This window comes from Nicotiana tomentosiformis, chromosome 4, assembly GCF_000390325.3.
Source record: "Nicotiana tomentosiformis chromosome 4, ASM39032v3, whole genome shotgun sequence".
NCBI lineage: Eukaryota > Viridiplantae > Streptophyta > Magnoliopsida > Solanales > Solanaceae > Nicotiana > Nicotiana tomentosiformis.
This window is the reverse complement of record NC_090815.1, coordinates 67,400,717-67,425,543: the sequence shown is the minus strand read 5'-3', so window position 1 is coordinate 67,425,543 and position 24,827 is coordinate 67,400,717. Positions and strand designations below refer to the sequence as shown.

At 40.3% G+C, this 24,827-nt stretch overlaps 1 protein-coding gene across 1 annotated transcript; it reads left to right on the top strand.

The window, feature by feature from the left end:
* Positions 1–555: 555 nt before the first annotated feature.
* Positions 556–972, top strand: LOC138909856 (uncharacterized). The gene has a single exon (XM_070201072.1). It carries the CDS (start codon positions 556–558, stop codon positions 970–972), a length of 417 nt encoding a protein of 138 aa, XP_070057173.1.
* Positions 973–24,827: the final 23,855 nt, after the last annotated feature.

Genomic DNA, 24,827 nt, shown 5'->3' with positions numbered 1-24,827 from the left:
ATGACTAATATATTAAAATGTTGTGATTTAAAATCATGTTTCAATTGCAAGTTTATTATGCCTAATTTTGGAAGAGAAACTCAATGTACTTAAGGCTCCTATCGTTCATCTACATACTAAAAGTCTTGATTTCAAATGCTCTTAGTGGATAATCTATGATTATTCTTGAAAGTGAAAGAAGTGAGTATAAAATATAAGATGTGGCCATTGTGCTAAGAATAAAAATTACACTTGTGGCCAATGGTGCCAATGCAATGAAAGGAAGTCTAAAAGATTATGAAATGAGCAGCAACTTCATTATATAATAAATGTTTTAGGAGTATCGTTTAGTTACCAAGGAAGGGTAGGCTCAAACAACCTAACCCCAAAACTACAAGGTGAACGGGTTTCTACAGTTTGATTGAATATTGTACCCACTTCTTCCAGCCAGCTAGGGGATTTTGCTAGCTCCAGGCTGCACATGTTTCTACAGTTGGATCCTCTAATATTCATGGGCACTGATCCCGAAGAGGATCCCAGGACTTTATTGATGAGATGCACAAGACTCTCTGAGTCATGCATGCCATTGAGACGGAAGCAGAGGATTTGGCCTCCTACCGCCTGAAAGAGGTGGCGTATTCTTGGTTTGAGTTGTGGGAGGAATCCCATGAGGAAGGGAGCCCTCCGGAGAAGTCGAGTGAGTTTGGCGATGTCTTCATTGATTGTTTCTTGCCTGCCAAGACTAGGGCAGCCTGTGACGCTGAGTTTGGGAGCCTGAAACAAGGTAGCATGAGTGTGTGGGATTACCATATGAAGTTCACGCGCCTGTCCAAGTATGCTATTTACATGTTGCCCATTATAAAGGCTAGTGTGCGCCGATTTGTGCAGGGCCTCAACCCATTGTTTATTTATGAAGCCTCTACAACTGCCCTGAATTTTGATATGAACTACGGGAAGATGGTGGCATTTTCTCAAGCCTTAGAGACTAGATAATTGAATGCCAAGATGGAGCAAAAGGGTAGCAAGAAGTCCTAGTCAACGGGCAATTTTGGGGGTTCTTCCATTGGTGGTAGTGGTGGAAAACAGAGTTTAGGGGAGGGTCATCCAGGCCAAACTAGTCCTTTGTTTAGTCTTCAGCCAGTGCATCACCATCAGGGCCTGGTCAGCAGGAGTGGAGCTGTTTCAGGCCCAGTTAGAGCAACATGCAATCTTACCAATAGGGTCAACCTTGTGGGATATTCCAACAGAAGCGGAGGCCCCCATGCCCTAGGTGTGGGAAGATGCATTTTAGAGCCTGCTACATGGACCTACCCATATGCAAGGGGTGCAGTATCAGAGGTCATATTCAGAGGGATTGCCATTCGTCCTGCCAGAATGTGGGTAGGGGTACGACACAACCAGCAAGTTCTGCAGCTACTACATTCACGACACCTCCTCCAGCTCGAGGCACTCTAGCACCCGCATGGCGTGGTACAGCTAGGGGTGGTTCACAGAGTTCAGGAGGACCCAACCATTTCTATGCTATGAGGGGTTGCCATAGTTCAAATGCTTCTCCAGATGTTGTCAGAGGTATACTGATTGTCCAATTTCCTGATGTTTATGCTCTCATAGACCCTGGTTCCACTTTGACATATGTCACTCCTTATGTTGCTCTCGAATTCAGGATAGAACCAGAATAGCTTCATGAGCCATTCTCTGTATGTACTCCAGTTGGTGAGCCTATTGTGGTCGCGCGGGTTTTTAGGGATTGTGTTGTCACGGTGCGTGGCCGAGATACCATGGCCGATCTCATTGAATTGGGGATGGCTAATTTTAATGTGATAATGGGGATGGACTGGCTTTATTCATGTTTTTCCAAGCTTGATTGTCGAGCCAGAATCATTAGGTTTGAATTTCCAAACGAGCCAGTCATTGAATTGAAGGGGGATGTATATAAACAAGGGATGTATTTACCATTTGATCCGGGTGACGGACACCGATGTGAAGGAACCTACATTTGACTCTGTGCCAGTTGTGAATGAATTTCCGGATTTCTTTCCCGATGAGCTCCCTTGGATCCCACCAGACATGGATATTGATTTTGTGATCGATTTAATGCCATCAATTCCACCCTACAGAATGGTGCCATCAGAATTGAAGGAACTAAAAGAGCAGTTGAAGGATTTGTTAGAGAATGGTTTCATCCGTCCGAGTGTGTCACCTTGGGGCGCACCAGTTCTCTTTGTAAGGAAGAAATATTGGTCACTGAGAATGTGAATTGACTATCTTCAGTTTAATAGAGTCACAATCAAGAATAAGTACCCACTGCCAAAGATATATGACTTGTTTGACCAATTGCAGGGGGCTAAGTGTTTCTCCAAAATTGATTTAAGATTGGGGTTTCACCAAATGAACATCAGGGAGCAGGATATTCGTAAAAAAACTTTCCGAACTCAGTATGGGCACTTCGAATTTCTGGTCATGTCTTTTGGGCTAACAAATGCCCCGGCAGCCTTTATGGATCTTATGAATCGAGTCTTCAAGCCTTTCCATGACTCTTTCGTGATAGTGTTCATTAGTAACATTCTTGTATATTCACGAAGTCAGGAGGAGCATGCCGATCATCTCACATCTGTTCTGCAGACTCTATATTAGCACAAGTTTTATGCAGCATTTTCAATGTGTGAATTTCGACTTGAATCTATCACATTCTTGAGTCATGTCAGAATTAAGGTTGGTCCTCAGAAGATCGCAATAGTGAAGAATTGGCCCAGACCTACAACTCCAACAAAGATTCGCAGTTTCTTGGGATTAACTGGGTATTACAGGAGGTTGTGGAGCAAATCTCTACTCTTGCCTCTCCATTGACTAAATTGACGATGAAGGCAGTTAAATTCCAATGGTCAGACGCTTGAGAAGAGCTTCCAAGAGTTGAAGGCAAGATTGACTATGGCTCCGGTGCTGTCCTTACCGGAGGGTACGAATAGGTTTGTGGTATATTGTGATGCTTCAAGGATCGGACTTGGGTGTGTATTGATGCAACACGGCAAGGAGATTGCGTATGTTTCTAGGAAACTCAATAATCATTAGAAGAACTATCCAACACATGATTAAAACTTGCGGCGGTGGGGATTGCACTAATGTTTTGGCATCATTATTTTCATGGGGTCCATGTAGATATATTCTGAACCATAAGAGCTCTCAATATATTTTCAAACAAAAAAAATTCAATTTGAAGCAGAGAAGATGGCTTGAATTTCTCAAGGACTACGATATCGATATTTTATATCATCCGGGAAGGGTTAATACATGGTGGATGCTCTGAGCCGGAAATCCATTGGTAGTTTGGCTCACTTTGAGACACATCAAAGGCCGTTGGCCAAGGAAGTTCACAAGTTGGCTAGTTTGGGAGATCGCCTTGCGAGCTCTAGCAAAGGAGGGGTGAATGTACAAAATAGGCTTGAATCATCGCTTGTAGTGGAATAAAGGGATTCATAAACATAACACCATGGCCTTTTCTCTTGGCATGGACGATGGTACACTAAGGTACCAAGAGCGATTATGTGTTCCAAATGTTGATGGTCTCCAGGAAAGAATCATGACCGAGGCTCATAGTTCCTGATATTCCGTGCACCCAAGCTCTACAAAGATGTACTATGATCTTAAGGAAGTCTACTGGTGGAATGATATGAAGAGGGATGTAGTGGACTTTGTGGCAAGATCTCCAAATTGTCAACAAGTGAAGGCCGAACACCAAAGGCCTGGGGGGTTGGCACAAAGCATAGAAATGCCAATATGGAAGTGGAAGATGATCGATACGAACTTTGTGGTGGGACTACCTCGCACGCCTCGCAAGTTTAACTCGATTTGGGTGATTGTAGACCGACTCAAGAAATCAGCACACTTCTTACATATTAAGGCTACCGACACAGCAGAACAATATGCTCAATTGTATATCAAGGAAATAGTCAGGTTCCATGGCACTCCAGTTTCTATCATGTCAAATCCAGGGGCAAAATTCACAGCTAACTTTTGGAAGAATCTTAGTATCACGACTCAAAATCCAACTAGTCGTGATGGCACCTAACCCAACCCGCTAGGTAAGCCAGTTAACCACTAACCAATTCCAATAACAATCAATAAAGCAATTAAGTAAAGAAATTATCTGAATCTGATACATTCCCTAAGAACTTGTTGTACAAATCATGAGCTTCTATGAATAGAGTTTACAAAGCTGAAATGAAGTAAATACATCGTTTGTTTGAAAAGTACATTAACAGAGTTTTATAGATCTAAGGCTACCACGAACAAGAGGCAGCTACAACCGGGACGCAGGCACATCTTCAAATGTAGCTCCCATCGAACACAGCAACATCAACAGTCAATATCTGCACGCAAGGTGCAGAAGTGTAGTGTGAGTACAACCGACCCCATGTACTCAAAAAGTAACAAACCTAACCTTAGGTTAAAAGTAGTGTCGAGCTAACAAAAAGGTCGGGTCCAACACGAATATTCCACAACAGTTCATAACGACATAGTACAATAACAAAAGAGTACCTCAGAAATAAAAGGCTCAATTCGTTCACAGTTCCAGAAAAATAGGCATTTCTTTTCAAGTATCTAAATTAAAACCCAAATCTTTTACCGAAAAAAGCCAAAATACCAGTATGTTTGAAAACTGTGGTTTTTCCCTAATAGTAAGTTGTTTCATTTTCATATAGCACGAGGAAATTACTTCTCTATGCCTGCATGTCAAAATACAGGTAAAATCATAAATGTCTCCAAAACTGGGTAGCAGAAGGAAATGCACCTCTATGCATGTATTTCAAGTACGCATGTCAAATGCAATGCATCTCGATGATGAGCTCATGTACTCACACTCTTAGAGTACTCAATCAAACTGTCTTGCATTCTCTCTCACTATGCTTAGCGCACTCAATCACTCAGCGTTGTATAATACCCGCGGCGGCGTGTAGCCCGATCCATATTTATAGTCGACTGCACTCACTAGGGGTGTGCAGACTCCAGAGGGGCTCCTTTCAGCCCAAGCTCTATATTGTTGCGGTGTGCAGCCCTATCCCAAAAAACGTAATCAATATAACATGCTACGTCATACAGTCCGATCCCAAAATATCAATATAACATGCTGCGTCGTGCAGCCCGATCCCAAAATATCAATCTCACTCAAGCACTCAGCCTCACTCAGTCATCACTCTCCAGTCTCACTCACGGGCTCACAATGCCATGAAACTATCCCTAAAACAATGATATGATGTATCAATAAAAAACTGAGACTGAGATATGATATGAATGCATGAATATGACTGAGTACAAAATATCAATGAAATCAGTGAAATAACATCAAGAAACGAATACTATGGGTCCTAGCAGTATCGTCATAAAGCCTAAATATGGCATCTAGCATGATTGACAGCTCAATTACTTTATCACATAGTGAAAACACGAACATTATCAAAGTAGGACAACTATACAGTGCCATGGAAACAACAGAGTCCCAATTCACATGGTGCATGCCCACACGCCCATTACCTAGCATGTGCATCACCTCAACACAAATCACATAACACGTATTTCGGGGTTTCATACCCTCAGCTCTAAGATTGGAAGAGTTACTTAACTCGAACAAGCCAATACCAATGCCGAGCAAGCCAAACAATGCTCCAAAATGCCATCACGCACGTAGCGAACTCCGAACGGCTCAAAACTAGCCAAAGGTAACTCAAATACATCAAATAAAGCCCAAGGAAACAATTCAAAATGATAAAGATCGAATCCTTAATCAAAACCCAAAACCGGCCAAAAATCACACCCGGGCCCGCGCCTCAGAACTCGACAAAACACAAAAAATCAGACAACCCATTCAATTACGAGTCCAACCACACTAGTTTCACTCAAATCCGACTCCAATTCGATGTTAAAATACAAATATTCATATTATGAAACTTTAGGCCAAAACCCCCAATTCCTCTTTAAAATTCACAATCCATTTACCAAAAACGAAGATAGATTCATGAAATATAACCAAAACCGAGTAGAGAACACTTATCCCAATTCATATGGTGAAACTTGCTTCAAGAATCGCCTCAATCCGAGCCACATAGCTCCAAAAATGATAAAATGGCTGAAACCCCCGAAACCAGCTATTACACTTCGCGAGCGCGGACAATTCCACACGTTTGCATAGAACAATAGCTCACCAGCTGAAATTTCTCTTTCGCGAACACAGCACCACAGACGTGAACGCAATGAACAAACTCCTAGAGCTACGCGATCGCATACCACATTTCGCAATTGTGAAGAACAAACGCTTGACATCCTCAAGCCTTCCTTCCTACTACACAAACGCATCACCAGGCTCGCAAACGTACTGAAAAAATGCCTCAATCTCCGCGAACGCGACGCTGGACTCACAAATGCGATGAACAATCCTAGTTAGCCATCCAATAACCCTATGCGATCATGTTCTATACTCTGTGATCACAATTAAGGAAACTAGAAGCTCAGAATTCTGCAGAACCAGCAATGCAAATATGAAGGAAAATAGCCCGAAATCAATCCGCAACACGCCCGAGCCCCTTGGGATCAAGTCCGAACATCCCAACATGCCCCATAAAATAATACGGACCTAGTCGAGTCCTCAAAATATACATAACAACATCGAAACGATGAATCACACCTCAATTCGAAATCAATGAACTTTGAAACTTCAAACATCCACAACCGATGCCGAAACATATCAAATCACGTCCGGTTGATCTAAAATTGTGCACACAAGTCACATTTGACATTACAGACCTTCTCCAACTCCCGAAATTTGAATCCGACCCCGATATCAAAAAGTCCACTCCCGATCAAACTTTCCAAAATTTTAACTTTTTCCATTTCATGGCAAATTCAACCACGGACCTCCAAATCACAATCCGGACATGCTCCTAAGTCCAAAATCACCCAACTGAGTTAACAAAACCATCAAAATTCCAATGCAAGGTCAAATTTAAAAATTCAAACTTGGTTAACTCTTTCAAATTTAAAGCTCCCTAGTTGAGAATCATTCTTCCAAATCAGTCCCGAAAAACCTAAAAACCAAAACCGACGATTCACACAAGTCAAAATACATCATATAGAGCTACTCACGCCCGTAAACTACTTAGTGAAGTAAAAATTCTCAAAATGACCGGTCGGGTCGTTACATCTTCCCCACTTAAACATACGTTCATCCTCGAACGTGTCCATAGTTGTTCTCAAAGCCTTCAAATCACCGTATAACCTTACCATGCATATACCCGGGGGTGATCCCACGTCACCATATCCTATACAGGTCCGATAACACAACAAAACTGAAAATTTTCAATTCAACCTAGCCCAAAAGCCTTTGAATCAAATTTCCAACATTTGGAATTTCTTATAAGATCAGAATTTCGCATCTACATACTGTATATGTCTGAACAAGTTGTACCAAAAGCCGGAACCATAACTCAAATACTCAAAACTCAAATACCACATAGCTCAAATGCTCGAAGCAATGATTTCTAATCACAGTAGCTGCTCAAATCAACCTAATACCGGTAATAACATCATATCAAACAAAACCTCGTTCTAAACCTCCATACACCTCCAGTGATGAAAGAAATATGCATAACTCATAACCATTTATCAGATCGACAAGTCATGGTACTCCATCTCCTTCGACAAGAACTATAGCAAATTTCTATGTCGACTTTCGATATTATCCTTCCAACCATACTGTAATCAATTCCGATAGTATCCATTGTAGGTCCAATGACCTCATCTCATCCAACACGACCAATCTAGTGACATGACACATCAATACAATCTAAAGCCATAACCCGTGCAATTCGTGCACCAATAAGCAACATTCCAAATATACTCAAATCATGGAAAAATGACTTAAACGAGAGAACCATTCCGCAAGTTCAACAACTAACACCACAACCGAAATGCTACGAACCCATCATACCTAGTATAACCAAGACATATGAATCTAACACAAAGGATCAGATCTTAACATCACTTCGCTGCAATGCGTGACCCCACCCAAACATTGGTCCATATAAAATACTTCAGCCACCATGCTAAAAATCAATGACCACGCAAAATTCGACATCAAGTACCCAAAGTGCATTACCGTAACCACGGAGAGCAAATAACATAATACCACAATCCGGAAAGAACATGGCCAACGCGCAATCAATCACGCAATACCCAAATACGCATCTTGCTCAAATTTTGCTATAAAGCCCAAATAGAACCACACCGGGTGTGCATATAACCCACGAATCGCAACCCATTGTAGCATATAAGAGTAACTAACAAATCATTTCAGAACACGAATAAGCTCAACGACAACCGAATGGTACATCCCTCAATAATAGCGGTATGGAGCCAACCAATCCGGCACGGTGTAGAATACATATCCTAATTGGGCCCACCAATGGACCCCTAAATAAACTCCGGCTACCCACAAATAGATAAATAATCCTCCGAAAGCCCACAATGACTGAATCATAACACATACTATCATCTGGCTAGCTTCGGCCATGACTTCATAGTCCACAACCATGAAACAATCCGCTCCTGAGAACTCCAAATCTCCTAATCCATAGAACACATGAATCACCATATCTGATCCCAACTCCACCGCCAGAATGTCTAACACATATCTCATACACGATCATCCCATGAGAAATAGTTCTAAGGTTCTTCCGTGCCACATAGCAAAATTTGAATATCGGCAGTCGATCAACCAGGAGAGTGCCGCAATACCAAAGAAGTATCCATAAATCAAAACACATTGCCCCTTCTGAAATGTATACTCTCATCAGGCCATACCGATTAGTAATATCATTTAGCTAGTCATCTGAAACCGTCCATGCTGCCTATGAATTTATACCCTTCTCTTCCAAACTGGCCCATGACCTTGCACATGCAAATCTCAATCCCACACAACACACTGCATCATAATCAACTCTGAGTCACAAGCAAAAAACATACCTGATCGGTCAAAAACCTTCCACTTGATCTCATCCCGGAGAAAATCCCAATATGCAACATATTCCTCACGCCAGTAGGAAATATACTACTCGAACCGTGGTAAGACCCATTGAGAACTCTTCGAAGCCCATTTGCGCATAACCAAGCTATCAGAACCGAATCTCTCTAACTCAATGCAGTCACACCGGTCGCCAACACCCAAGAGCATTGCCACGAAACACCTGTGAAGACTAGCGATATCATAAGTACCCAAAGAACCGATTACATCCATTACTGTGCTGATCCAACCTACTACCACGCTGTCTTATTTCTCCAAGTCCCTTACATGTTGCCTTCAAATTGATACTTCTCCTTGCTGGAACACCATGATCCTTAACAAAAATTCACCACACAAGAGACCCTAGTATAAAACCACAACGCCCTAAGGCCCATGAGCCGCTGACTTCCCTCTTAAGCACCCAAAGCAATACAACCGAGACACCCACTCTAAAGAGAACTTATGTGACCCTAAAACTGTTTCCTTCACCTTTTTGATACTGAAATGCACAATCCACAATTATATAAAAATGCCACAAGTCTGGACACCATCCAGTGCAAATATCAGATCCTAACCATATACCAATCTGAAATTCTTAATTGCTACATATAATTCTTGAATCCATTAGAACCATTCTCGAGAGTCATCCATTTACTCAACTCTCAATTAACTGCCCAAAGGAACTGAACGACCTGTGACCCATTAGCACACCAACACCTAAGGGAGTAACCCACACTCCAAAGAAACCGAGCAAATTCCTACTCCATGTACACTACATCCTTTGCGAATAACCACTCAATTATTTTATGATTCCCATTTACCCATAGAGTGTAATACAACCTGTATCTAGAAATTCCTTTACTCGAGTCATCCTCGATCTCGACTTCTGCAAGTCATAATTGATTCATCAGTATATCCCGAACCGAAACCAATAGAACACACAACCGTGCAATCAACTCGTCGATAGCATACTCCCCCACTTGGATCCAAGCCATGGAATAAAATATCTAATTACTTACAATAACCATACCCCATTACCACCATAATGCCATAGTGAGATTTCACTAAATCCTTCATCCACTCATGCAACACAAACAATCTATTACCTCCAATCATCTGCAAATCTCGTATTCATCCTCGTGATGGTTAAGCCAACTTCCATAGGCGATCCAAACTCAAATTGCACCATATATCATTCACTCGTAAAAGAGAACTCCCTACAAAACATCATAGGTATCACACAACCTCAGGACACCTACAAAACATCATAGGTATCACACAATCTCTCCATACCCTTCCACAGTCACAACTACTACGAAATCACTTACTCTTCTTGATTCTGATCTCACCAACAAGACATGAGAATCTACTTCACTCCACAACTAAACAACATGAGAGATCCCTTAGTACACCCATAAATCGAGACCATACGCCAAATCAAGACAAAAATCAAGCACCGCATAGTCCTTGCTACACCTCAAGTAAACTCTTCTCGTCGCATTCAAATCGTCTTAACACAACACATCCCGCAGTCACATCATACCCATCACAAAGCCATTCTACCACTCATCGAGCCATAAATTCCACTCGCAGGGACATTACCGGACATATAAGTCCCAAAAGCACGTGCTCACATAATCGAAATCTCCGTGCTCAAGCTACCGTCAAAACCCGGCCTCAAGTCCTCCAGACTGGCCCATCATCAGCAAGTCAAAATCACATCTCACACCTCAAACATGGAATAACAAGCCGCCATCGCACAGCCGATACCGAGCGCTCACATGTGCATACAAATACGTTGAAGAAATTCAAAGAGTTGCACTTCAAGCTGAATTAATGCCGCATGATAAGGAAAGAAAGATGGGAAGTATATCCTAAATGTCCTGTAGCCTTTTCGAAGATAGGTATGGACGTCATCATACCGATCCGCAAGACTCTATTAGACACTTGCTCATGACTTGTAGAACCTATGAACCTAGAGCTCTGATACCACCTTCTCACGACCCAAAATCCAACTAGTCGTGATGGTCAAACCCAACCCGCTAGGTAAGCCAGTTAACCACTAACCAATTCCAATAATAATCAATAAAGCAATTAAGTAAAGAAATTATCTGAATCTGATACATTCCCCAAGAACTGGTAGTACAAATCATGAGCTTCTAAGTATAGAGTTTACAAAGCTGAAATGAAGTAAATACATTGTCTGTTTGAAAACCACATTAAAAGAGTTTTTTAGATCTAAGGCTACCACGAACAAGAGGCCCCTACAACCGGGACGAAGGCACATCTTCAAATGCAGCTCCAATCGAACACAACAACATTTGCAGTCAATATCTACACGCAAGGTGCAGAAGTGTAGTATGAGTACAACCGACCCCATGTACTAAATATGTAACAAACCTAACCTTAGGTTGAAAGTAGTGATGAGCTAACAAAAAGGTCGGGTCCAACACCAATATTCCACAATAGTTCATAACAGCATAGTACAATAACAAAAGAGTACCTCAGAAAAAAAAAAGGCTCAGTTCATTCACAGTTCCAGAAAAATAGGCATTTCTTTTCAAGTATCTCAGTGAAAACCCAAATTTTTTTACCGAACAAAAAAAGCCAAAATACGAGTATGTTTGAAAACTGTGGTTTTTCCCTAAAACTCCTTTCAACAAATAGTAAGATGTTTCATTTTCAGATAGCATAAGGAGGGTACTTCCTTATGCCTACATGTCAAGATACAGGTAAAATCATAAATGTCCCCAAAACTTGGTAGTAGAAGGAAATGTACCTCTATGCATGTATGTAAAGTACGCATGTCAAATGCAATGCATCTCGATGATGAGCTCATGTACTCACGCTCTCAGAATACTGAATCTCACTATCTCACATTCTCTCTCACTATTCTCAGCATACTCAATCACTCGGCGCTGTAAAATACCCGCTGCGGTATGCAGCCTGATCCATATTTATAGTCGACGGTCCTCACTAGGGGTGTGCAAACTCCGTATGGGCTCATTTCAGCACAAATGCTATATCGATGCGGCGTGCAGCCAGATCCCAAAAAGTATAATCCATATAACATGCTACGGCGTGCAGCCCGATCCCAAAATATCAATATAACATGCTCCGGCATGCAGCCCGATCCCAAAATATCAATCTCACTTGGTCCCTCGACCTCACTCAGTCATCACTCTCCAGTCTCACTCACGGGCTCACAATGAAATAGAACTAGCCCGGCAATAATGATATGTTGTATCAATAAATAACTGAGACTGAGATATGATATGAATGCATGAATATGACTAAGTACAAAATATCAATAAAATTAGTAAAATAACAACTAGGAACGACCACTATCGGTCCTAGCAGTATCGTCATAAAGCCTAAACATGGTATCTATCATGATTAACAGCTCAATTACTATATCACATGGTGAAAACACGAACATTAACAAAGTAGGACCACTATACAGTGCCATGGAAACAACAGAGTCTTAGTTCACATAGTGCATGCCCACACGCCCATCACCTAGTATGAGCGTCACCTCAACACAAATCACATAACACGTATTTCGGGGTTTCATACCCTCAACTCCAAGATTGAAAGAGTTACTTACCTCGAACAAGCCAATACCAATGTCGAGCAAGCCAAGAGATGCTCCAAAGATGCCATCATGCACGTAGCGACCTCTGAACGGCTCAAAACTAGACAAAAGCAACTCAAATACATCAAATAAAGCCCAAGGAAACAATTTCAAATGATAAAGATTGAATCCTTAATCAAAACCCAAAACTAGCCAAAAATCACACCCTAGCCCATGCCTCAGAACCCGACAAAACTCACAAAATCTGACAACTCATTCATTTACGAGTCCAACCACACTAGTTTCACTCAAATCCGACTCCAACTCGATGTTCAAAACTCATAAATACATGTTATGAAACTTTAGGCCCAAACCCCCAATTTCCTCTTTAAAATTCACAATCCAATTACCAAAAATGAAGATAGATTCAAAAAATATAATTATGGATGAATCTATCTTCGTTTTGTCCCTAGTAGAGTCTTGATTATGGATGTGTAGCATGCCACATTTATAACCAGGAGTCTACTTGACATCTAGGGTTATTACCTTCTTTCTGAATTTATATCGTGTGTTAAGTTGAGTCGTAAGTATTCACCATGTTTTCTTTCAGCGATGCATTTGACTAGGAAGCAAGCGATTAGTGGACGTCTTGATATAGCTGCAGGAGAGGGTACCAGTCAGGTGTCTCCATCCAGAGCAGGCCAAGGTGAGGCTCAGAGCGAGATGACGTCTCACACCTCTTCTACTCTGTCCCATACAGAGGATATTAGGATGGACCCAACACTCCAGTTCCTCCGTCTGGCACTACAGACCAGGACATGCGCAGTGCGATGCAATTGTTGACTAGATTGGTAGCTGCCTAGGCTCAAAGCCAAAATACCGGTGCTTATGACATACTAGTTAGTGCGAGAGTTCGTGATTTTATTAATCTAGACCCTCTGGTGTTTACCGAATCAGACTCCAAGGAGGACCCGCAGACTTTCTTGATCAGGTTCATCGGACATTGCAGGTTATGCATGCCAGTAATATTAAGGTAGTAGAGTTGGCTTCTTATCGGTTACGGGAGTTAGCAGTTTTCTGGTATGACAATTGGGAGATATCCAGGGGTCCGAATGCTCTTCTAGCTGCGTGGAAAGAATTTTTTGAGTCCTTTCTTCATCATTACTTGCCAGTTGAGATACGACGAGCTAGAGCTGATAAGTTCTTGAACCTTCGATAAGGTAATATGAGTGTGTGAGAGTATAGTATCCAGTTTGATTCTTTAGCAATGTATGCTCTCTATATGGTGGCCGAGATGAACGTGTTGGGACCACTTCTTATAAATGAGTGCACGAAAACCTCCTTGGTTGAGGGCATGGGTATTTCCCATATTCAGGCTTATGTCCAGACACAAGCGTCGTCAAAGGGCAGATATGGAGCAGGATAGGAGCCAGCATAATAGGGCGAGATTTGCACGATATTCAGTTGACTTCAGAGGTATTATCAAGCCCCAGTCTTCCAGGAGTTCGGTGCCACCTGTATCTAGTGCTCCCTTACAGTTTCAGAGGCCTCGATATGATCGATATATCTATTTTGGTCTAGGGCAGAGTTCTTGGGCATCAGGCTCGTAGTATCATAGGGATACTAGTTAGGCGAGACCCCCAGCACTCCGTTATGATATGTGCGGCAAGGCCCACTTTGGACTATGTCGTTGAGGTTCCGATGTGTGCTATTCTTGCGAACAACCTGGCCATATGATACGGGATTGTCCTAAAATAGAAGGTGGTGGTATGGCTCAACTTTCTGGATCTATGTCTAGTTCATCCTCATCAGTTCGACCTCCAGCACAGGGTTTTCAGCAGTCGACATGTTGTGGTAGAGGTAGAGGTGCAGTGCCGAGTTCGAGTGGTACTCAAAATTGAACCTATGCTCTAGTAGGTCGACAAGATCTCGAGTCGTCTTCGGATGTTGTTATAGGTATATTGTCTGTGTTTTCTTATGATGTATATGCGTTGATTGATACGGGATCTACATTATCATATGTTACACCCTTTGTGGATAATAAGTTTGGCGTTGAACCTGAACTGATAAGTAAACCACATGTGATATCCAGTCCGATAGGAGATTTTGTTATTGCTAGAAGGGTATATTGAGGTTGCATAGTGATGATTTATAGTCGTCAAACCTCGGTGAATCTATTTGAGTTATAAATGGTCGATTTCTATGTTATAATGGGAATGGACTGGTTGGCATCATGTTATGCAAATGCTGATTTTTGTACAAAGATGGTTAGGTTTATGTTTCCCATTGAACCCTTCATTAAATGGAATGGGAACATTGCTACGCCAAAAGGTAGGATTATTTCCAATCTTAAGGCAAGGAAGATGATCTCAAAAGGTTACACTTATCATCTCAATCGCGTTAGAGATGCGGAGGCGAAGGCATCTACTCTACAATCAATTCCCATGGTCGATGAATTTTGAGACATTTTCCTAGATGAACTCCCAAGCCTTCCTCCTGAAAGGGAGATTGAGTTTAGCATTGATGTGTTGCCTGACACTCAGTCAATCCCTATCCCTCCGTACAGGATGGCCCTGACAAAGTTGCGAGTGTTGAAGGTGCAGTTTTAGGACATGCTGGATAAGGGCTTCATTAGGCCTAGCACTTCACCTTGGGGTGCGGCAGTCCTCTTCGTTCTGAATAAAGATGGGTCTTTAAGGATTTGTATCGATTATCGACAGTTGAATAAGGTCATTATAAAGAAAAAATATCCACTTTCGAGGAATGATGACTTGTTTGACCAATTCCAGGGTGCCACGTATTTCTCCAAGATTGACTTACGTTTAGGGTATCATTAGGTGAGGATTATGGAGAAGGATATTCCCAAGACGGCCTTCCGAACAAGATATGGGCACTTGGAGTTCTTGGTGATGTCGTTCCGGCTAACAAATGCCCCAACAACTTTTATGGAACTCATGAATAGTGTACTCAGACCCTGTATTGACATCTTCATGATCTTATTCATTGATGACAATTTGGTGTATTCTCGTTCGGAGGCTGAACATGCGAGCCACTTGCAGATAGTATTATAGACCCTTTAGGATTGTAAGTTATATGCTAAGCTCTCCAATGTGAATTATGGCTGAACTCAGCAGCATTCCTTAGCCATGTGATATCTGACGAGGGTATTAGTGTCGACACGCAGAAGATCGACGCTATGAAGAATTGGCCGAGACCTATAACGCCGTCAGAAGTCTGTAGCGTCCTGGGGCCAACAGGATATTATAGGCAGTTTGTAGAAGGGTTTTACTCTAAATCAACAACATTTACTAAGGTAACACATAAAGATACCCCGTTCTAGTGGTCTGACGCTTGTGAACGTAGTTTTCAGGAGCTGAAGAATTGATTGACATTCGTGCTAGTGCTCACTCTCCCAGAAGGAACAGAAGTTTGTGTGGTATATTGTGATGCCTCGGGTATAGGTTGGGTGCGTATTCGTGCAACGTGGGATGGTGATTGATTATGCATCGAGATAATTGAAGAAACATGAAAAGAATTAACCGACTCATGATTTGGAATTGGCTGCTGTAATATACACTTTGAATATATGGCACCACTACTTATATGGTGTTCATGTTGACATCTACACAAATCACAAGAGTTTACAATACATCTTCAAGAAGAAAGAGTTGAATTTGAGGCAGTGTAGATGGCTTGAATTACTGAAAGACTATAATGTCGAGATATTGTACCATCCGGGTAAAGCCAATGGTGTGACAGAAGCTTAGTACACATTGAGGTAGGTAGACAAGGGTTGACTAAAGAGCTTCATCAGCTGGTCAATATGAGAATCAAAATATTAGACTATGATGACGGAGGTGTTACTATAAAAAATAAAGCAGAATCGTATTTGGTAGCCGAGGTAAAAGCACGACAATATGGAGGAGATAGGACACTGAGATACCAGGGCTGATTATGTGTGCCTAATGTGGCAGAGAAGATTATGATAGAGATTCATCAGTCCTGATATTCCATCCATCCTAGCTCGACAAAGATGTATCATGACAATAAAGAGTTGTATTGGTGGGACAACATGAAGATGGCTATTGCACAACTTATAGCCCAGTGTGCTAATTGTCAATAATTAAAGATCGAGCATCAGAAACCTAGTGGAGTGATTCAGAATATAGAGATTCTGACTTTGGAAATGGGAGGCAATCAATATAGGCTTTAATATTGGATTACCTCTCTCTTATCATAAGTTTGAATCCATTTGGGTGATAGGTTATCGACTTACGAAATTTGCCTATTTTCTGCCAGTTAAGACAACTTACACGGCTGAAGATTATGCGAGGCTATATATCAAGGAGATTCGTAGGCTTCAAGATGTGCCGATATCTATTATATCAGACCGAGGAGATAAATTTACGGCTAACCTTTGGAGGTCATTTCAGAAGGGTTTAGGCACACAAGTGAATCTCAGCACTACATTCCATCCGCAGACTAACGAACAGGCCGAGCGTACTATTCGGACACTCGAAGATATGCTACGAGCATGTGTTCTAGATTTCAAGGGTAACTGGGATGACCATTTGCCACTCATAGAAATCGCCTATAATAATAGCTATTATTCCAGTATTAAAATGGCCCCTTACGAGGCGTTATACGGGAGGAGATGTAGATCACCAGTTGGATGGTTCGAAGTCGGCGAAACAGAATTATATGAGCCAGATTTGATTTACCAAGCCATTGAGATGGTGAAAGTGATACAAGAATGATTGACGACGGCGCAAAGTAGGCAAAAGTCTTATTTCGATGTCCGGCATCGTGATCTGGAGTTTCAGGTTGGTGATTGGGTTTTCATGAGGATCTCATCGATGAAGGGTGTTATGCGTTTTGGTAAGAAGGGTGTGCTGAGTCTTCAGTATATCGGGTAGTACAAGATTCTTCGACGAATTAGACAGGTTGGTTATGAGTTAGAATTGCCATTCGGATTGGAATTTGTCCACCTAGTATTCCATGTATCTACGTTGAGTAAATTTATTATGGACCCTTCTCGGGTCATCTGTATCAAATATGTACAAGTTATGGAGGATCTATCATATGATGAAGCTCAAGTGGCTATATTAGATCGACAAGTCCGCAAGCTTAGAACAAAGGATGTAGCTTCCGTCAAAGTATTGTGGAGGAACAAGAACACGAAAGAAATGACATGGTAAGTGGAAGAGGAGATGAAGTCTAAATACCCTTACCTATTCTAGATTGAATATAATGAGAATGCCGGGGGAACACAAGATGCAATGGAAGCCGAAATGGCTCTATGAGTTAAACAATTACGTATCCATAATGCTTTGTAACTCCTTCTGAGGCTTTAGGTTTGGTTTAAATGCTTTCAAGTTTGGACTAGTGTTCATTTAATAGTGGAAACTCGGCCGCAAATTTCCGTCGGAATCCGTGATGAGTTAGACTCCCCATAAACCCTTACATTCGAGGACGAATGTTCCTAAGTGGGGGGGCGGGTGTTACAACCCATATTCTTGTACGTTAAACCATGTCGTAAGTTAGTCGATGTAAAACCGAGAATATATTATCTTTGAGATGATAAGAAATTAATCCTATTGGTCTTAAATGATACAAGAGTGTATAAGAGTGGTTAACAAGTATTAGAAGTTAGAAGTTAAATGAATCAATGATGTTGTAATACGTATTTTTGGGTAAAAACTAGAGGTGTTTAATATGCTAAGGAGGTCGTGTTTTAAGGTATTTGAATCATATAATATCCGTATCATAATTCTTGAAGTCAAGCGAGTTATGAAACAAAAGTCGACAAAAGTTGTCGCAACTTATGTTCATAATTTTACTTAAACTTTAGGTCTAATGTTACTAAGATTTTTTGTCAATTTCCTTGGAATTACGGAGTGATATACCCCCCATAGTGAAGATCTACAAGTTTAGTTTTGGACTCATTAAACCATTCGTCGATATGACATCGTAGTAGAGAGATATTTACATTTTCGCGAGACTGCGCAAGCAGCTCTCTATGGGACCCACTTGGGCGGTTGAGATATATTGATATATATGAGATGCCTTAAGCCCATATTAACTCATTCCTTTTCACTCTCATCAGACCCTAGACACCTAAAAACTTTCTCCCAAACTCTCATCATGATACAAGACCCAAATAAAGGGCAAACAACACAAATCAAGTGTCGGGAATCCTGTGGCGCTAGAGAGTTTCATGTTCTTCTTGTTGTTGCAGATTTTAGTGTGGTTCCAGCTTGTCTGGGAGATTGTTTTAAGTCTTTTAAGTTCTGTAAAATACTCTTTCAAGTCATTAATATCAACCCTAGGTGATTTCAAATCTTCCAAAGTGATTCTCGTGCCGATAAATCCGAATTGATTGCTAGTTTCGCTTCCTTGTTCTTGTGTCTGCATTGGAAGGATATTTCGTGGTGAAGTAAGGTCAAATTGGAGTTTTTCTATCTATGAAAAGGTAAGGAACCTATTACGCTACATGTATTTAAGCTTATTCAAGTTGAGGCTAAGTCGTTGAAGCTAGAACTTGTGAGATATCTATTGGAAAGCTTGTTAGTAATGTTGTTGATTGGTGGACTGTTTGGGAGGCTTAATATGATTATTATTGATGTTGTTTGGGATGTTTGGTTATTTTTGTAACTTGTGGGATGTTATATATATAGGGGAGGTTATGTCTGTCTTATCCTAAAATAGTTTGCGGTCGATATATAATAGTTACGACGCTTAAACGATAATGATAGTATCATTTCTCTTATTGTAGACTAAGGAGTCATGACATTTTCATAGCTTGAGATTGGGAAGTATATATAAGTTATGTGAGGCTATCCCTTTCCTTATTTTGAACGTCTCCAATTGTAAATAATATAATGAACGAGCTTCCAAAGATACACCACTCTTAGAAGGAAGCAATACTTACATTGTTTCCCTTCTTATAGAACGATTGATGTTGATGTTGCTTCTCTTATTCTTATGTTATCAATGTTGTTGGTATTTCCTAATTCTTATAAGAGTCATGATGAAGAGTTAGTACTAATAACATGTACGGAGGTTACCGACCTTACGTCACTCCAAAAGGTTCAGAATGTGATTCCAATGATTCCAGCACGCATTATATATATATATATACCTAGTTTACTCTACCGAACCGCGCTATAGTCGCCCGGGTACGGCACCTCTTGTACAACCACTGATCACTTAGGTTTTACCAAGCTCTATGTGGCCGTGTACGATTCTAACGAGCCTTATGATGACCGAGTACGTATTTACCAAGCTTATTATGACCGGGTACGATATGATGATGATGATGCCCATAAAGGCGTATGTTTTTAAAAGTATATATATATATATATATATATATCATGCATTTCATGTCAATCGCCCTCAGAGGCACTCAGATGTTATAGGTTGTATATTCTCTATCCCTATTTACATTACTGTTCTTATTTATACTTTCCTGCCTTACATACTCAGTACTTTATCTGTACTGACATCCCTTTTATTTTTGGACACTGCATGTCGTGCTGCAGGTCCTGATAGACAGGTAGACGAATCTCCCCCACCATAGTAGGCTGCCTACTTCATTGGTTATTGGCGAGATCCCTTATCCGGACGTTCTGTGGTCTTGGTATGCATTTTTTGTTATAGATATGCTTGGGCCCTATTTCGGCAATGTTGCAGCAATTATGTTCCTTTCGAGGCTCATAGAAAGGTGCCAACTCATGTATAGTTTGGATAGCCTTGTCGGCTGATTTTTTTTTGTATAGTCTCTCATTGCATCTTGTCGGCTCGTACCTTATATATAACTTCATGACAGCCTTGTCGGCCCATGTTATGTAGGTTCATGCCATTATCTTTCATTGGTGGGTGTTTATGATTCATGTCTACCATTTATATTGATATCCTCGGCCCTTATAGATAATAAAAAAGGTTAGATAAAATGTATGTTGGTGCTCGGCAGGTATGGGTCGGGTGCCAGTCATGGCGATCCAGTTTGGGTCGTGACACACCATTCCGGAGTTATCTAAATAAAAGTCAAATTCCGATCAACTCTTACTATTTAAGCATCCAACCTTGGGACTAAGTGTCCCAATACACTTCAAAACCTCCTCGAAACCTAAACCAACCATCCCCGCTAGTCACGTAACTACAATTACGCATATGTAAAGCATCAAATAGGGGAACAATGATGAATTATACAAAACGGCCGGCTGGGTCATTATACAAGGAGGACATTTTTTAGAGGATTTTCTTCCCAACATCATATATTAGAGATTTTAACTTTTTTTATTTATTAATTTCCAATATTCCCATAGATTTTCACCCCTAAACCTGGGATTTTAAAGAGTAGAAATATGGTTTTTTGGTAGTAACTTAAGATTTTGAATTTACAAGATTTAGACCTCGATTTGACGTGGGATCTCGAAATAAATCACATATTTGTCTTGATTTTGGATTTCGACCAAGTGGACCCGGGTTAACTTTTTGTTGACTTTTTCAAATATGTGAAAGATCGAACCTTTTTAGTATTAGGAGGATTTTTTTAAGATTGTTTTATCTTATTTAAGCATTATTTGACTAAATTCGAGTGGTTTGGAGGCATGTTCTAAAGGACAAGCGGTTTTTGATTGTTGATCTTGTTCTGAAAAGAGGTAAGTATCGTGGTTAACCTTAATTTAAAAGAATTAGGTTGTAATGCTTTACTTGCTATGTGCCTAATGTGCTGGGGGGTGGCATATGTGCAAGGTGATGAGTGTATATGCATTGTCATGGGTTAAAGCATGGTTTAGAACTAGTTCATTCCATATCTTGACTTGTTTCATGCCTTATCCCCTTATGTTGAATGGTGTGACTACTTGATTGTTCACATTTTTATGACCTTGTTTGAGTTCTTGTTGAGATACATGAGGGTGCTTAGCTCTTGAATATTGGTTTGGCTTTCACACCTTATTCATGTTCATAATTAATTTAAGAAATTATGCATATTAAACCTCTTTTATATCTTATTATGAACTTTTCCATGATTGGGTTTTTGTCGGATGCTTTCATGTGAATTGGTATGATGGATCAGGTCGCCGCTGCAAAAATATCAAAATAAGACCGGGTTGATCGCTGTAATAATATGGCTAGGGGATCAGGTTGCCACCGCCATAATTTTGTGTTGGATCGGGTTGTGCGCCACAAGGTATATGATTTTAATTGTGATGTCTAACTTGTGATATTGTCTTCTTTAGTGGATTTGGTCTATGTTATGCACTGATATCGTTTTATCCTCTTTGGTTTCAACTGTTGAGAAAGATTTGGGAGCTTTAAGTTGAGAAACGTGGTTGGTATTTCCTTTATTTTATCCTTCTTACTTTTTCTCGCCTTTATTCATGTCTTCACTATTATTATTATTTTTACTACTTCTCTTGATTTTTAACTGTATAGGTTTATATTGTAAGTGTCTTGTCACATCCTTATCATTACCTCGTCGAGGTTAGGCTCGGTACTAAATTAGTATATTTTGTCGGTTATATTCATACTATATTTCTGCTCTTCTTTTGTATATTAAGACGTTGCTCCTATTGGTGTATAGAGGGGTGACTAGCTTGGACGTGTGGGAGACTCGAGGAAGTGTTGTACACCCATTCGCAGATATTGGAGTCACTTTTATTATCATTTCTACTATTTACTTTTATCAGACACTGTTTCACTTCATTTCTCACTTTGTATTTAGTACTCTTAGGAACTAATGTACTCAGTGACACCAATATTGGTAGGTTGTTATGTCAGTTGTATTTGTATTAGACTTATTATGTTGTTATAGGAGCTTTGCCCATATATATGACAATATGTTTTTAACTGTTTAGTTTTCTTTTATTGCTTACTGTGAATGTGCTGGCTTGCCTAGCAAGTAGGCTAGGCTCCATCACGATCCCTTTGTTAGGATATGTCACGACCCAAAATTACATCTCAAGGCCATGATAGCGCCTAACCGTACTTGCTAAGCAAACACTCTTACAATCAACGAATATAATCCATTTCTATTGCTTAATTAATAGAGATATATAATAATTAAATATGGGAAATGGTTTCAATACATTAACAATATCCGGTATAACAAAAACACGACCTAAGCACGGCCAATACGGTTCCACCCCTATAACTAGATGGTACAAGTACACGAGCAATCCACAGAAATGAGATTAAGTTTGTATACATGTCAAGCTTTCTAAAATACAAATAGATAGGATAATGAAAGGAAGAAGGACTTGGGAACTGCGAAGTAGATCTATGAACTACAACTCACCCTAAGTCCCTGTGTAGTCTCGTAGCTCAATCAGGAAGCTCTGCTAGGACCCATCAATGGATCTGCAACTAAAAATTTGTAGAAGCATAGTATGAGTAAACCATAATCGTACCCAGTAAGTATCAAGTCTAACCTCGAAAAAGTAATGGCTAGGCTAGATGCTTTCGAATAATTACCGCACAAGTATAATAACATAATCAAGAACTGCGACAATATATAACATCATGATTAACAAGAATCACATATATCATAAGTTGAAGTACGAAGCATGTTCTTCCAATACAGAAATAATCGTAATGCTGCTCAAATGCGGTATTAAAAGATAGCATGCTCAGCATATCAGGATGTGAAGTAACAATTAGCTGTTAAACAAGTACCTCTAAATGACTCAATAATATGAATGCATGTTCAAACCGGTACAAGATCCAAGTACCTCGATAAACAATCCATGTATCAACATAACTCGATACAAAATCTATGTATCAACCCAGCATAAAAGTCATTTACCGACAATGCTCACAGGGCCCAAAGTAACATAGGTTATCACCTGCGTTTGGAGGGACGAATCAAAATCTAAGCGCAACGAGCGGCATAATAGCATCCCTCATAAATCGATATCTGATCATCATGTCCAATGTGCCATAACTGTATATCATCCGCATGCTTACATTTCGTGCCAAAATCCTCAGTCCAAATCAAGTATCCTTATTTAAATGCAAGCATATGGTGACGAATTTCAGATAAAAGGTACACAAATACTTAGTAAAAATCCTACGGATATGTGCTCATTAAATCTCTCAGCGAATACGGATAGTTAAGCAATTGAACATATCAAGAATAATTTCTCATGTCATCAAAATTTATCATAAGCCTTGGCATGACTTCTAACATGAATAAGAGAGCAAACGTAGTCACATAAGTCAAATAAATCACAAATGAAATGAGCACATAGTCAAAACAAGGCATACAATATTCTAACATAAACACATAGCAAACAAGTTAAATCCTAGGGGTTTCCCTCTTAACAAAATTAGCCAAGACATTTAACTCCAAAATATGACCTCAAAAATCCAACTCTAAACGGCTATGATCTAGTCAAATACAACCCAATAACGTCAAACAAAGCCATAGAAATTGAATCCAACAATAAAGATTAGATCATTAATCAAATATTAAAAGTCAACTAATACATTAATAGGGCCCCGCCTTTCGGAATCTGACAAAACTCACAAATCCCGAACACTCATTCCAATACGAGTCCAAATATACAGAAAATTGATCAAACTCGACTCTAAATAGGGGTTCAAATCTCAATTATATTTTTTCCAAAAGTTTTTCCAACCAGGTCACGATTCTCACAGTGCACGCCCACTACTTGGCATGTACGTCACCTCAATACCAACCACATAACACATAAATTTGGGGTTTCGAACCCTCAGAGCCAAGTTTGAAAGTGTTACTTACCTCAATCCGGGCCAAACTCTACTCTATAATGCTTTTTCCTCTCAAATCGGTCTCCAAAGGTCTCGAATCTAGCCACAAGTAGTACAATACAATCAATATAGACTAAAGGGATCAATTCCACAAGAAAAGTACTAAATTATAGCAAAAATCCAAAATCAGCTCAAACCTGGGCCCCGGGCCCACGTCTTGAAATCAGAAAAAGTTACAAAACCCGAAAGCCCGATATACCAAATTTATCAAAATATGACCTCAAATGGCCATTCAAAACCCAAAAATAAACTCTCCAAATCCCTAGCCTCAAACCCCAAAATTTCACTTTAAAAACTCACCAACTAGGTGTAAAATCAGTGGGGAAATGTAATCATTGAAGAAATATGGACACAAGGATCTTACCTCAAGAATTTCCCTTGAAAAGCCCTCTTAACATTTCTAAAATCCGAGCTCAAAATGTTGAAATG

What these genes read in the sequence shown, in the direction of transcription:
- LOC138909856 (XM_070201072.1), top strand. Translation starts at nt 556, where the DNA reads ATGCATGCCATTGAGACGGAAGCAGAGGATTTGGCCTCCTACCGCCTG.